Genomic DNA, 14810 nt, shown 5'->3' on the forward strand with positions numbered 1-14810 from the left:
TAAGTTGCTGAGAAGGTGCCAATCTACACTGGTAAAGGGAGTTTACTCATCAGAGTTCCCTACATCAATGAAATCATAGTTCCAAATCTTTATTTTTTCATCCAAGTTCTTCATCCCCTACTGTCAATTAATATCATCTTCTACACCCCAAGCAAGAATCCCTAACCCTTCTTTGACTCTCCTCCTTTTCCCAATTTATGATTTCATTGAGAAAGCTCCTCCTACCAATGTAGGTTGGCACCTTCTGTACAACCCAATCTTGGAGACTTCCCCCAATATGGCTAAAAACAAAACCAGATACATTTTGTCATCCTTAGCTTCCCTTATCTGCTTCAGTCTTTCTGGTCTTTTAGAACTCAATAATATTCATAAATTATTATATTGCATACAAGACTAAAGGAAAGATATCATAATTTTGTATCCATTTATTGTGACCTAGCCTTCCTTCATTCTTCTGCACATTTTTTTTCTAAATTTAATTTAGTGAATTCACATTGGTCCTTTAGATAGCTCCCATTTTTCTTCTTTATCTGTTGCCTAGAATACTCCTCTTCTTCACATATAGGGCTCACTGCAAATGCTTCCTCATAAACAAAGTCTTTTCTGAATCCATCAGGTATTCAAGGTACTCTCCTACCCCCAACCAAATTACTATGCATATATTTAAAATTCAAGCTCTTTGGGACTAAAGTATGTATTGTTTTAAATATCTTCAGCATCTTACATATTGAGGGTATTTAATAAACACTTGCTGACTTGAACTGAATACAGGAATGCAAAGGGTGGTTCAACATCAGGAAAACTGTTAGCAACTATGAAGTATTTTAGATAAAAATAAAACCAAAATAGCATATACTCAGAAAAAGCATATAATAGAATATAGTTCTCATTTATGTTAAAACTAGAAAAATCTAGGAAGAAAAGGGCCTTTCCTTAATAGAATCTATTCTAAAGGGTATATTTAAAGCAAGAATTAACATTATGCCTAATGGAGAAACAATGGAAACTTTCCAAGTAAGATCCAATTAGGCCTACTGTCAATGTATACCAGTAAATCTAGAAATTTAATGTTGATCAACCAAGAAAATACATTATAGAATTAGGCAAAAAAATTTATGTAAAGGAATACAAAGTAGAAAACAATTTAGGGAAAAATGAAAATAAAAGAAAAAAGACTGAAAAGAATTTTGTATAACTAGATATCAAACTTTATTATAAAGTGATAATTACCCCAACTGTCTGATACGAGACAAAAAGTAAGAAATTTTTGAAGTGAAATATACCAGAAAAGTCCAAATGAATAGATTTTGTCAAGTTCCAGAATGCAAAGTACATGGGGAAAGAAGCCTCTTAAATCTAAAGAATTGCTGAGAACACTGGATGTAGATTATTAGAAAGAGAGGCTTGGCTCAGCATCTTACAACATATATCATAAAAAATTACAAAAGGATAAATGATCTAAGTATAAAAAGTTGCATCAGTAAAAGAACAAAAGAGTCCCTTTCTCACAACTGTAAATGGTAGATGAACTCATAATTAGCTGCACCAGAGATGTTATGAAAGACAATGATGTGAAAATAGCTTTTGTGGGCTGCTTAGGCGTGGTATTGTAACTAGAGCGCCAGCCGTGGAGTCAGGAGGACCTGAGTTCAAATCTGATCTCAGACACTTAATAATTACCTAGCTGTATGACTCTGCACAAAGATTTTGTACAATTAAAGAAAATGCAATGGGAATGAGAAGATATGGACTTGGGGAAAAAACTTTGAATGAAACATCTGATGGATCTCTGATTTCTGAAATCTCTAAGAAGTGACACAAACTTATATGGAAGGCAATCATTTTTCAATGGTAAAGTGTCAGAGGATTTGAAGAAACCTCAGAAGGAGAAATGCAAATTATTAAAAACTATCTAACAAAATGCTCAAAATTGATACTAATCAAGGAAATGCAAACTGAAACAAATCTGAGAGATTCATTCAAATTGTTAAAGACAGCAAGGTGTAATGCTGGTGGGGATGTGGAAAAACATGAATGCTCATGAATGGATGAACTGAACTGGCTCAATAGTTCTGGAAGACAATTTGGAATTCAGAAGAGTTACAAAATTGCTCATGCCCTTTGATTCTACTATTTGACTTATGTCTCAGAGAGGTTGAATAAAAGAGCTATCTGTGCAAAAAGTCATGGCAGCACTATCTGTAAGAGCAAAAAATCAGAAACAAATCATTCCCAGTGATTAAAGAATAGCAAAATAAATTGGGGTCTGTGAACATAGTGTTATATTACTAGATGATAAGAAATGACAAATAAGAAAAATTCAAAGAAATATGGGAACTTATATAAAGTGATTCAGAATGAACAAAGCAGAACCAAAAGAACAGTAGACACGATCACTATAATTAACTAAATGAAGACTACTGCATATATCAACTAAACATATATCAAAGACATTGATAAAAAAATCTATTCCTTCTTTTAACAAACAATAAATTGCTAAAATATAAGGCTGCAAGTATTCTCAGTTGTTAGCACTCTTTCATACTGTTTTGCTTTATTGTTTTCAAGGATGATATATTGTGGGGGAGTCAGTTGTGAATACCCTGGGATTGTGAATATTTTGAACACGATTTATCAATAAAAAAGGGAAAATGTCAAAATAACTAAAATTCTGAATGAACTGCAGCTCATGGGAAAAGTTAAGGAACACAATAAGTATTTTGAGTCATTTTTAGCTCTAGTGGAAAAATGGAGCATGAAGAAAGTGATAGGATCCTTGCTTATGGTGGATGGACAATGCTGATAGAGAAGAGAGAAGGTACAGTTGTTTGCCTTTTATTTTGATTTTGTTTCCTCTGTCAAGGAGAATGATTTGGGAGGCAAGAAAGACCTCCCAAATAGCTCCTAGGGAGTTGAAATCCAAGGTAAGTAGGGAGAGATAGTAAGTGACAAATGATGAATTCTAGTCATTAAGCCCAGATGAACTATATACTGGGTGTTGAAAAGGATGTGATTAGAGAACCACTGCTATTAAGGTATGAATCACAGAGAATTGGAGAAGTTCCATGGAGTTGAAACAGGACAAATGTCCTGTTTTTTAAAATATTTTTAAATGGAAGAGGGTAGAATTTGGCAAACTATAGGCAAATGAGCATGACTTTATTTCTTGACAAAATTCTAGGAAGAAATGGTTTGTTCTAGATATTGTGGCACATGTCTACAATCTCTGTGGCAGATAGATCCCTTGATTTTGAGGGTCATGGGGGGCTGCAATGGGTCAAAGTGCTAAATCTAGTACCCACAGAGTGAACTCCCAGGAGTAGAAGTCACTGGGATGCCCAAGGAGAATCAAATTGGCTACAGTTGGAAAAAAGGGGCAAATTAGTTTCTATTGTCAATCAGTATTAGGTAGGATTGATTCAGTGAGTAGCTGTTGCACTTCTTGGAAGGAAGGAAAGAGGGAAGAAAAGGGAAAAGGGAGGGAAGAAAGGAAAAAAAGGAGGGAATTTTGTTTTTTCTACATATTTACAGAGAACCAGCATTGCTTTATCTAGATCAGATCATGCTGGTAAAGTGTTAAACACTTTACAAATATTACCTAATTTAATTCTCACAACCACCCTGGGAAGTAGGTGCTATTATCTTCATTTTGTAGATGAGAGAATTGAAGCAGACACAGATTAAGTGATTGCCTAGATTTACATGGCTAGTGTCTGAGGATGCATTTGAACTCAGGTCTTCCTGACTCCAGGTCCTGAGCTCTATCCACTGCACCACTTAGCTGCTATCTTTTGGAGAAAGATTTGACCCTAAAAAAACCCACAAGCAATGAGTGAAAATCTCAGAGGTAAGTCTAACAGTGGGTACTCTTTCAGACAGGAAGTTCATGGGCAAAAACATGGCTGACCATTTGGGAATGCTATAGAAGAGATCCTTATGTGGATAAGGGGTGAATGAAACATCTTCTGAGGTCCATTGTTGACCACAGGTCCTCTTGGGGCTGGACTGGAGTCATCAGTGGTAGTGCTGATGAAGACAAACCTTTGTGCCAATTCCTTAAGGGGTTGAGGGAGTTAATTAAACAGGCGGCAAGTATGTTGTAACAGAAAGATCCCTAGATTGGAGCTGCAAGTCCCAGCTCTGCTCCTAACGAGCTGTGTGATCATGGGTTAAGGGATGTGATATCTATGGACCTTAGTTTCCCGCCTGTAAAATCAAGGAGTTGGACATTTGTTATTTAGGATCTCTTCCAGTACAGGCAGGCCAGGGTCTACATTCTGAACTCCCTCTAACTCTATGGGGATGTGCCTCACCTACTGGTGAAGCGAGTGCTACTACTGCCCCTTCCCATGAAAGGGCTGCCAAGCTCCTACCCAGATTGGAGCTGATAAGGAATCAGGTCCATCCGTTTCCTGAAAAAGAAATTACTCTGTTAGTTATGGCCCCCTGAGTGTTAATGGTAAGCTTTATTTCCTGAGTCTTCTCTTAAGATTAGAGGGCTTTTAAAAAATTTTTAACTTTTTTTTTTAAACAAAAGAAGCTAACAATGAAGAGGAAAGAACTCTTTCCAAGTCAGAAAGTAAGTTATGGCTAATGTTTTAATTAAACTTTTCCCCCTTCTTTCCCTTACCCTCCTCTCCAACTCAATCAAGCTCTGGAGAAACAACATTCTTCTAGGAAGTGTTTACACAGGCTTGGAAAAAGCCACCTCCCCAATCCACATTTAGAGAGGTGGTGATTAATGTTCGTCTCTGACCTTCTCCTTCAGTTTACTGAAATCACCCTGCTCTCTGTTCTGGTTCCTTGTACCCACAGCCCATTCACTGACGTCACTGGCAGCCAGGAACCTACAGCTGGATCTAGCTAGCAAGTTTGCTGGTGACTGCCCCTTGGCACAGCTCTTGGTGATGTGTAACGCAGTGTGTGGCAGTGGTGGTGGTGGGGGAGAGAGCGTAGGTGGGACAAGTGCTGTGATTAAATGTGGACATCAAGAATCTTGAGTCTGTGTCTAGATGGAGACATACCCACGGGCACATGGACCCCACCTCAAATCATATAGGCTTAGAACTGAAAGGGGTCTTAGAACATACAACAGAGAATATTAAAATGGGGAAAGATCTTAGAACATGGGATGTCAGAGGGAAAGAACCTTGGAACATACAACAGGGGATATTAAAGTGGGGAAAGATCTTATAATACAGGATGCTATGGATGGAAAGGGATCTTAGAACATATAACAGACAAAAATATTTATAGCAGCCCTGTTTGTAGTGGCAAAGAATTGGAAATCCAGTAAATGTCCTTCAATTGGGGAATGGCTTAGCAAACTGTGGTATATGTACGTCATGGAACACTATTGTTCTATTAGAAACCAGGAGGGACGGGATTTCAGGGAAACCTGGAGGGATTTGCATGAACTGATGCTGAGTGAGATGAGCAGAACCAGAAAAACACTGTACACCCTAACAGCAACATGGGAGTGATGTTCAAGCTTGAAGGACTTGCTCATTCCATCAGTGCAACAATCGGGAACAATTTGGGGCTGTCTGCAAAGGAGAGTGCCATCTGTATCCAGATAAGGAGCTGTGGAGTTTGAACAAAGTGCAAGGACTATTCCCTTTAATTTAGAAAAAAAAAAACAACAGCTTATTGTCTGATCTTGTTACCTCTTAGACTTCTCTTTAAGGATATGATTTCTCTCTCATCACACCCAATTTGGATCAAGGTACAACATGGAAACAAAGTAAAGACTAGGTAATCATTAAGTGTCTGAGGGTGGATTTGAACTCATGTCCTCCTGATTCCAGGGTCAGTGTTCTATCCCCTGCACCACCTAGCGGCCCCATATAACAGAGAATATTAAAGTGACTGGGGGACTTAGAACAAAGCACACCAGAGCTAGCAAAGACCTTAGAGGCCAGATAGTCCATCCCCTACTCCCATTTTATGGAGGAAAAAACTGAGGTCCTGACAGGAGGAACAACTTGTCCAAGATCACACAGTTGGTATGGAGAATAGAGGCAATGAGTTGTGGTGGAGAGGACTAGACTAGGAACCAGATTTGGCTTTTATTCTGTCATTATCCATCTTGGGGTGGTCTTGGTTAAGTCACAACCTGCCCCATTCAGGCTCTCTTGAAGGAGTTGGATTAAAGGTTCTCTAAGATCCTTCTTGGCTCTCACATCCCATGACCTGAGGGATGACATTCCCTTCGGCTATGACATTCTACATTCTGAATTCTCTTTCAGTGCCAACATTTTATAATTCTTAGTTGGTAGACTTGGAAACTGCCTTGAAAGTCCTACTGGCATATTTTGGGTATCTGGCTTGGGGGATTCTTTAGGGTTCTCTTGTGAAGGCCTACAGATATAGGACATATTTGATGGAAAGAAAAATAGGACACCCAACCAAGGCTTCCTTGATTTCCCCAAGCTGTAACATAACCTTCCCCTTCAGACTTCGCATGCAGTATTAGCACTGTGTTTTTAATTATCTGGGTTTTTATCTTATCCTCCTACTTGATAGTAAGCCTCATGAGTCTCATCTAAAGGGTACTCCTCCTTCCCTAGGATCTAGCAAAGGCATTTCACCAATGTTCATAGAATGAATGAATACAATGGGGCATCACTGCTAAGAATATAAGCTTCATGAGGACAGTGTTTCATGGTAGTGCTCTACAAACAGATGATGCTATTTCTGAGAGAACATCTGTAAAGTGGAATTTCAATCTTCAAACCCCCTTTCTCACAGGGTGGGTCAGACTGACCAAACAAAAGGAGGGCTAGAAATCTGGAAGTACTGTTGAGCTCTAGGCTGCAATGGCAGGGAGAATGGCCTGAGGGTAGAGGTGGACTGAGCAGAGTAGGGCCACATTAAGGAGAATCCTGTAAACCAATAAGAGGTATTTTTTCCCTCAAGATTATTTCCAAGTTTTCCTATCTAGAGTTAGTCTGTCCATATTTTTTTTTGTTCTTTTTTTGTGTCCCCAGGGTCAGATACATTGTAGGTGCCTCTGGACTTGACTTGATATTAGAAACCATAGTAGCTCAGCAGATTTAGAGCTGAACCCATTCCAAGGGACCTTGAAAGTCCCATTTACAAGAGGAAGAAACCAGGGCCCAGAGATGGAAAAGGTCTTATCCAGGGTCATCCAGCTAGTGAGTGTTGAAGCAGGATCTGAATTCAAAATCCAACCCTCTATCCATTATACCAGAATAATATTAAATCTAGAAATCACCTAAGTTAGCCTAATTATGTTGGAGAAGAGAAGATTCAGAGGAAAAGATGACTCACCAAAGATCACACAGATAATGTCATATCTCATTTAGTCCTCAAAACAGTCCTGTTGTCAGGTAGCTTATTAATATCCCCATTATTTATATAATAAGTTTATAATAGCACATATAATATGTAATACCTAATAGAAGAGTTAATATGATAATATATAATAGCTAATGTCAGCTTATTATTCTCTCCTTTTTACAGTTGAGGAAACTAAGGCAGGCAGAGGTTAAATGACTTTTCCATGTTCAAAGAGCTTTGTAAGCATCCGAGACAGGATGTGTATCCAAATGCCCTCTAACTGTTCCACTAGTGACTCCTGGAGATATGAAAAGTTTGGAAGTATCACAGGGAAATTACATGTTTCAAAGTGGTTGTTTTAAATTTGAGGCAGAAGATGAGAGAAGTGACTCCTGGAGGTCCCTATCCACCCCTAGTCTTCACTCACGTCCATACCAGGCTCTTGAAGGTCTGCCTGGCTGAGTTGGGTTTTGGAACAGAGTTGTAGAGCTTGGGTCGGCGCCTAGCCTCCTGCTGACACACTTGTGTTTTTTGGGCAGGCTTTCCAAAAAGCCCAAGGGATCCTGAGGGGTTTCAAATCAGAGCCGCTACTGAATCTGGGACTGGGCCATCAGGCAGGCAAGAAACCAGGGTTCCACGCCAACAAGAGAAAGACCCCTTCTGCTACATTGGCAGGGGGGATGGTGGCTGGAGCCAGAGGGTAGAGAAAACTAGGGGTGGAAGAAAGAGAGAGAGAGAGAGAGAGAGAGAGAGAGAGAGAGAGAGAGAGAGAGAGAGAGAGAGAGGCAGGCAGACAGACACTTGTGTGTGTGTGTGTGTGTGTGTGTGTGTATACACTTGCTCAAGAGAGTAATTACTCAATAAAGTACAAGTACAAAGTTAGTGTGACTCTTACTCTAGGGAAGGAAGGAAGGGCAGAGGGGGAAAAATGAAGGAGAAGATGATGATGAAATGATCCATGAAGAATCCAATCTTATCTTTTTGAAGTGTCTGCCTTCACAGACTACAACCAATTGACTGCCACAGTTTCAAGACCTTGTTGGATGCTTTTCTCCTTCTCATGTGGGAGAATCCATGGACCCTGAGATCCTAATTCTCAACTGATGACTTGCATGTACGTTGCAAAAAATCTCCTCTGTCTCAGAGGCTCTGGGATGGGAATGTCCTGACCTATTTGAGCTCCTTTAGGTGCCACTTTCAAATTCCTAGTGCTGTGTATGTGTGGATCATGCCTTATGGGGTAGTGAGGGTCTTTATCTCTAGAGGTGGATGATTGCTTGTTGAGATGATTCTAGAATGAATTCTAGCGTCTCCTGGGGAGAGGTGGGATGAGATGATTGTCAAAGTCCCTTCTAGGGGCAGCTAGATGTTACAGTAAATAGAGCACAGGCCCTGGAGTCAGGAGGACCTGAGTTCAAATGTGACCTCAGACACTTAATAATGGCCTAGTTGTGTGACAAGGCAAATCACTTAACCCCACTGCCTTAAATAAATAAATAAATAAACAAACAAACAAATAAATAAATAAATAAATTTTAAAAGCCTTCCAATTCTTGGGGATTCTCACTGAGGATTCCAGGACACTTAGTATAATTTCTGGCTTATTTAGTTAATATTTATCATTTAACTGACTGATTGTTAAAGAGAAACTCAGACCCCAAAAGAGGAACTAACTTACTTAAGGTCATAGCTAAAAATGGCATTCTCTAAACTCTGCATAAGAAAATTATAACTGGGGGATAAACTTCCCTCTTGTGCAAGTTACAAACTTAATGGTAAAGAGAGATAGTCAACTCTGACCTTGAGCAGTCTCCCTTGGATCTAGAAGATCAGTCAATCTACCACAATTTGAAACCACAAATACAGGGAATACATCCATAGGGCTAAGAGATGGGTCCATTCACCTTTATTTATCCCTTTCAAGATAAATTTATCTGGGTAAATGGAGCCCAGAGCTAGTGAAGGCTCTGGTATTTACTAGAGGAGAGAAACATAAAAATTTGACTAGAGTAATCCAGAGTAAGATGGTGGGGCATGGGCAAGGGGTGTTCTCAATACAAGTTGCAGCTTCCTGAGAGATGTTTACAAGCAATTTGGTCTTTTGTAGTGTTTGGCTCCTAAAACAGCAGACACCTGACAAATGAGCATCATAGATGGAGCTTTTGCAGTCTGTCCATAGGGGAGGTCACAGAGGGAGGTGATATAGAGGCAATTAGGATGCTCAGGCCTAGAGTCAGGAAGACCTGAGTTAAAATCCAGCCCTAGACACTTACTGGTTGTATGACTGTGGACAACTCACAGCCTGCCTGCCTCAGTTTCCTCAGTTGTGAAACAGATAATAATAGCATCCACCTCCCAGGGTTGGTGTGATATATCTCAAATGAGATAATAATTATGAAGCCTTGTACAATGACTGGTATACAGAAGGCATGATATAAACTCTTGTTTGTTTTCCTTTGACCCCATCTGTGAAATGGGGAGGATAATAAAAATGAATTTAAGTCCCTGACTGATGGGGCTATCATGGCAACTACTGTGGTACAGTGATAACAGCCCTTACACTAAGTTCAAATTCTGACTCTTTCACTAATTCCCTGTGTGACTTCTTTGGGCCTCAGTTTCCTCATCTGTCGAATGAGGGGCAGGATTAGGTGATTTCTAAGTCTATGATCCTAAATGAAATAATGTCTACCATTTCCTTCTCCAGTTAATTTGACAGATGAGGAAACTGAGGCAAACTGGGTTAAGTGACTTGCCCAGTATCACACAGCTGCCAGTTTCTGAGGCTGAATTTGAAGTCACAAAGATGAGTCTGATTCCAAGCCAGCACTCTATCCACTGCCTCACCAAGCTGCCCCTAAATTAGAATATTGCCTTGATGAGATGCCACAGTATGAGAATACCCATAAAGATGGCAGGACGCTGCAACGTAAGAGTTTGGGGACTGTTGTCTGGGACAATAAGCTGTGAGGGTCAGGGGTTCTCTCTTTGTAAAGGTCAATTAACTTTTCTCTGGTCTGTGGCTGCCAACGATGCTTGGCCCTAGTCAACTACTTCAGATAGCCCACAGTTCTAAAGTGCTTCCTGACCATAACCCTGTGGGTGGTGGCTATTCACAGGATGACTCTTTTTTTTTAGTTTTTGCAAGGCAATGGGGTTAAGTGGCTTGCCCAAGGCCACACAAGCTAGGTAATTATTAAGTGTCTGAGACCGGATTTGAACCCAGGTACTCCTGACTCCAGGGCCAGTGCTCTATCCACTTTGCCACCTAGCTGCCCCCGCAGGATAACTCTTGAAGGAATTTAGAACCAGAAAGGATTTTAGATGCTTTCTCTTCCATCTCTCTCACTTGACAGATGAGGAAACTGAGGCACAAAGTGGTTCACATAGGTACTAAAATTCCAAAGTGTTCTTTCTTCTGTACAGTGAGGAAACTGAGCAGAAAATTGTGAAGCTGGCTCAATATAAACCTGTCCTCATGGCTGAGAAACCAACTCAAATTCACACATCCTACTGCCTGTGGGTAGCAGCACTGCCCTTTTGTACAAAGACCAATGTGTTGTATTGTCAGATGAAGTGGAAACTGGGAGTTAAGAGATGTGGACTGACATCAGAAAACTCGCTTTATTCCTATGAGTCTGAGTTTTCCTAAATCTCTAAAATAAGGATATTATATTTGAAAGACAATAGAGGGGTACGGTGATAAGAACTTTTACTTGGAACCAGGAAGACCTGAGTTCAAGTTTGACTTCTGGTACATATTGGCTGTGTGACCCAGGACAAGTCGTTTAAGCTCTCAGTACTTTAACTAAGACTAGGTTGCAGAGAATGTATGGAGGATGTTTCCTCATCCGAGAGCATCAGTGAAATCCCAGGTCCAGTCTCTATCTCTATGAAATTCAGATGAATGGATGAAAAGCCTCATAAACTCTTAGGTTAGAGTAGAAAGTAGAGCAGGATGAACAGATTCAGGGAAAAAACGCACAAAATGGAATATTTCACAGGGGCTGCACATATAGTGAACGACTTGCCACAGACAATCATTAACTAAGTCAAGAAGAAAGCTTAGGTTTCCTGAATCCCATTCCAAGGTTTTTTAATGCAATGCAACTGAGCTAATATGCTACAGAAAATGAGTCTGGCAGATTAACACTAGAAACAGGCCAAATCACTGGTATTTTTTTAAAAGCTATTCCAAAAACAGGTCAAAATGAGATAATTTAAGAATCATTTGGATTCCCTGAAAATCATGATTAAAAAAAGCCTACATACTTTAGTTTAAGAAATCATAAATGAAAATTTCCCATGTCTATTAGAACCAGAGGGCAAAATTAAAATAGAAAGAAGCTACTAATGACCTCTTGCAAGAAATCCCAAAAGATAAAGTTTCAGGGATGATACAATCCAGTGGTTCCCATTTAGAAGTTCATGACAATGATTCAAGGGGTTCACACTAAAAATTCTTTAATGGACCATTGAGCAGTAAATGATTGTAAAGAATATCCTTAGTAGTATATTAAATTATCCCTGGGGTTCAAAGCACTTTTTTGCTGTTGTTGAAAGGGATTTGGAGAACAAAAAACATTAGGAACCACTGCATTAGGCAAAATACAGAGCGTCTAGGTCAAAGGAAAAATACTGCAAACATATAGATCACACAAGATCACACAAGATCTGCCAACTTCTACTAATATGAGAGGAGATCTTGGAATAAGATATTCTGATAGGCAAAACATATAAACTTAAAATTAAGAATATTTGTCCTACAAAAATTTTACAGAGGAAAAAATTTGACCTTTTTAATAGAATAGAGGAATTTTGAGTATTTCTGATGAAAAGACCATAACTAATTAGGAATGTTGAAATACAAATATGAAACCATAGAGAAACCCAGAAATGTAAATTGATTTGAGTATCTGGAGAGAGGTATCTGATTATATAAATCTAACCTTTTAAGGGGGAGAGAAGAAGCAGAGCTCTTCAGAATTTCAATGTCTTCAAAGGTATTGAAAGAAACAAAGAAGAAAGATAGAAGTCCTCAGGAATGGACTGGTTGGTTTGAGAGTTTGAACAGAGTAAAAGCAATACATTAGTATAAAAGAAGGAAGAAATGGGGCAGCAGAAAGAATGGAATTTCATTTCTCTAATTGGGGTATGTGAGAAGAAGAGTGTGCAAAAATGAAGGATGGAACCGAAGAACTGGGGCATCAGATAAACCTCACTCTCATCTGATAAAGAAAGGAGGGCTGATTATACATAATCTTATATATATATATATATATATATATATATATACATATATATATATATATATTTGTATATACAAAATATATAAAATAGTACAAAGAAAGGACAAAGAGGGTTATAAAAGAGAGAATAATACTGAGGAGAAAATAGCTACAAGCAAAGCAAATTTCCTAATCCTGAAATTATTTATCTATTAATAATTATTTATCTTTATGATTAATTAATAATGATTATTAATTAACAATTAAAAGGGAGAAAAAGCAAAGTAAAGAACTAGGACATAAAGTAGTCCTTATCAATTGGGGAATGGCTGAACAAATTTTGGTATATGAATGTAATAGAATATTATAGAACTATAAGAAATGATGAAACAATTTTAGAGACTTTGTAAAGTATAAAATGATGAATGTAGTAGGCAAAACCTGGAGAACAAGGACAACAAAAAAGTACAGAAAAACAACTATGAAAGACTTAAGAACTAGGGTTAACCATGCCTCACAGGGCTGGTGATGAAATATGTTAGACTCAAGGTACAAAAAAAAATACATTTTTATGTCATTGGGCATGCATAGGCATCATGTGGATGCTTTTTGTTTGTTTTTACTTTTTTTGTTATGAGGGTTTTTGTTGTCTTTCAGGAAGGGGGAAGTTTTGAGAGGAGATTTTTGGGTTAGTAACAGTGATACCAAAGGAAAAAACCAAACATTTTTTTAAATGCACATACAGGAATAGAAGAAAGCACAGACAAGTAGGAAAATTTTGAAAGTGTTATGTGGAATTACTATATATTTTTAAATGTATATATGGTACAAGGCCTAAGTCATATGAAATGAAGATTCACAGTTTCATATACAATTCTCTTTTTGTATTGTGTTGTATATACTGAAATTATCTTTTGGGGGGAGCATTGTTTAGAATAAAAAATAAAATTTAAAACTGGTCCACTCTTTCTTCAGACTCTTTTTGCCTAGAGGAGTATTAGAATGAATAAAAGGCAAACAGTAAGAAAGTGAGGTAGATTCCTCTCCCAGGATTATGGGTCTTAGAGCTGGAACGAGTCTTAAATCACAGTTAGGATCACACAAGATGTGGCAACTTCCACTTTAAATAAGAGAAGATTTCGAAATAATTTCAGACAAGTTCCTTTTACAGAACGCTACCCCAAACTAGTAGGTTCAATCTTACCTGTCCGGTAGCCAGTGTTGTTGAGATACACAGCAAAGGTACGGATCTCATGCTGGGCTTGCCAGGAAGGTGAGGAGCAATTCTCGTTATTGGTGTAGGTATTGTGGTTGTGGGCATATTTTCCAGTCAGGATGGAGGACCGGGAAGGGCAACACATGGGTGTAGTCACAAAGGCATTGATGAAGTGAGCCCCTCCTTGCTCCATGATCCTCCGTGTCTTGTTCATCACCTGCATTGAACCTGGAACAACAAACCCCACCAATGATCACAGACATAAAGGAACCCTATGATTCTATAGAACAACTACCAGGATGACCCCATTCAGAGCTGATACAGGTTCACTTGTTCTTCTAAATCCTCAAGAACATATACATGTGGGAATCTAGAGATCTGGAGTCTAATGTTGGCTCCATCACTAATTTGAAAGGTGATGACAGGCAAGCAATTTCCTTTCTCTGGGTTTTTTATTTTGTTGTTCTTTAGTATTTGTAAGATGAGATGATCTGGAGAAGTCCTCTCTCACTCTCAACTTCATTTAGCTATTCTAGGGTTTTATAATCCAAATTGATAATCTTGGTCATTAAGTCCCACCATAGCAGAATATTCTTCCTTTTATGTGTGTTTTGTTGTTGTTGTTTTGGAAAGGCAATTGGGATTAAGTGACTAGGGTCACACAGTTTGTATCAAGTAGTTGAAGCTGGATTTGAACTCAAGTCCTCCTGATTCCAGGTCCAGTGTGGCACCAAGCTGTCCCCCAACTGGAGTGGTTTGCCATCTCCTTCTCCAGCTCACTTTACAGATGAGGAAACTGAGGCAAATAGAGTTAAGTGACTTGCCCAGGGTCACACAGCTATTGTCTGAGGCTGGCTTTGAACTCAGGCCCTCCACCCCTTCAGCCAGGGAGTTCTAGCCACTGCACCACCTAGCTGTTTCCACTGTGCCACCTTTCTGGACAAAACTTTGTCTTCTACTCCTTCTCTTCCACAACAATAAACAATTATTATTTTTTTAGGTTTTTGCAAGGCAAATGTGGTTAAATGGCTTGCCTGAGGCCACACAGCTAGGTAATTATTAAG

At 38.9% G+C, this 14810-nt stretch overlaps 1 protein-coding gene across 3 annotated transcripts in view; it reads right to left on the reverse strand.

The window, feature by feature from the left end:
* Positions 1 to 14810, reverse strand: part of SULF2 (sulfatase 2) — a 136795-nt gene that overhangs the window by 76880 nt on the left and 45105 nt on the right. For all 3 annotated transcript variants that reach the window (XM_074210194.1, XM_074210195.1, XM_074210193.1), the window contains exon 3: positions 13735 to 13974. In XM_074210194.1, coding sequence (XP_074066295.1) covers positions 13735 to 13974 — 240 coding nt within the window. The remainder of the gene's footprint in view (positions 1 to 13734; positions 13975 to 14810) is intronic.

The sequence above is a fragment of the Macrotis lagotis genome, chromosome 1 (genome assembly GCF_037893015.1).
Source record: "Macrotis lagotis isolate mMagLag1 chromosome 1, bilby.v1.9.chrom.fasta, whole genome shotgun sequence".
Taxonomy (NCBI): domain Eukaryota; kingdom Metazoa; phylum Chordata; class Mammalia; order Peramelemorphia; family Peramelidae; genus Macrotis; species Macrotis lagotis.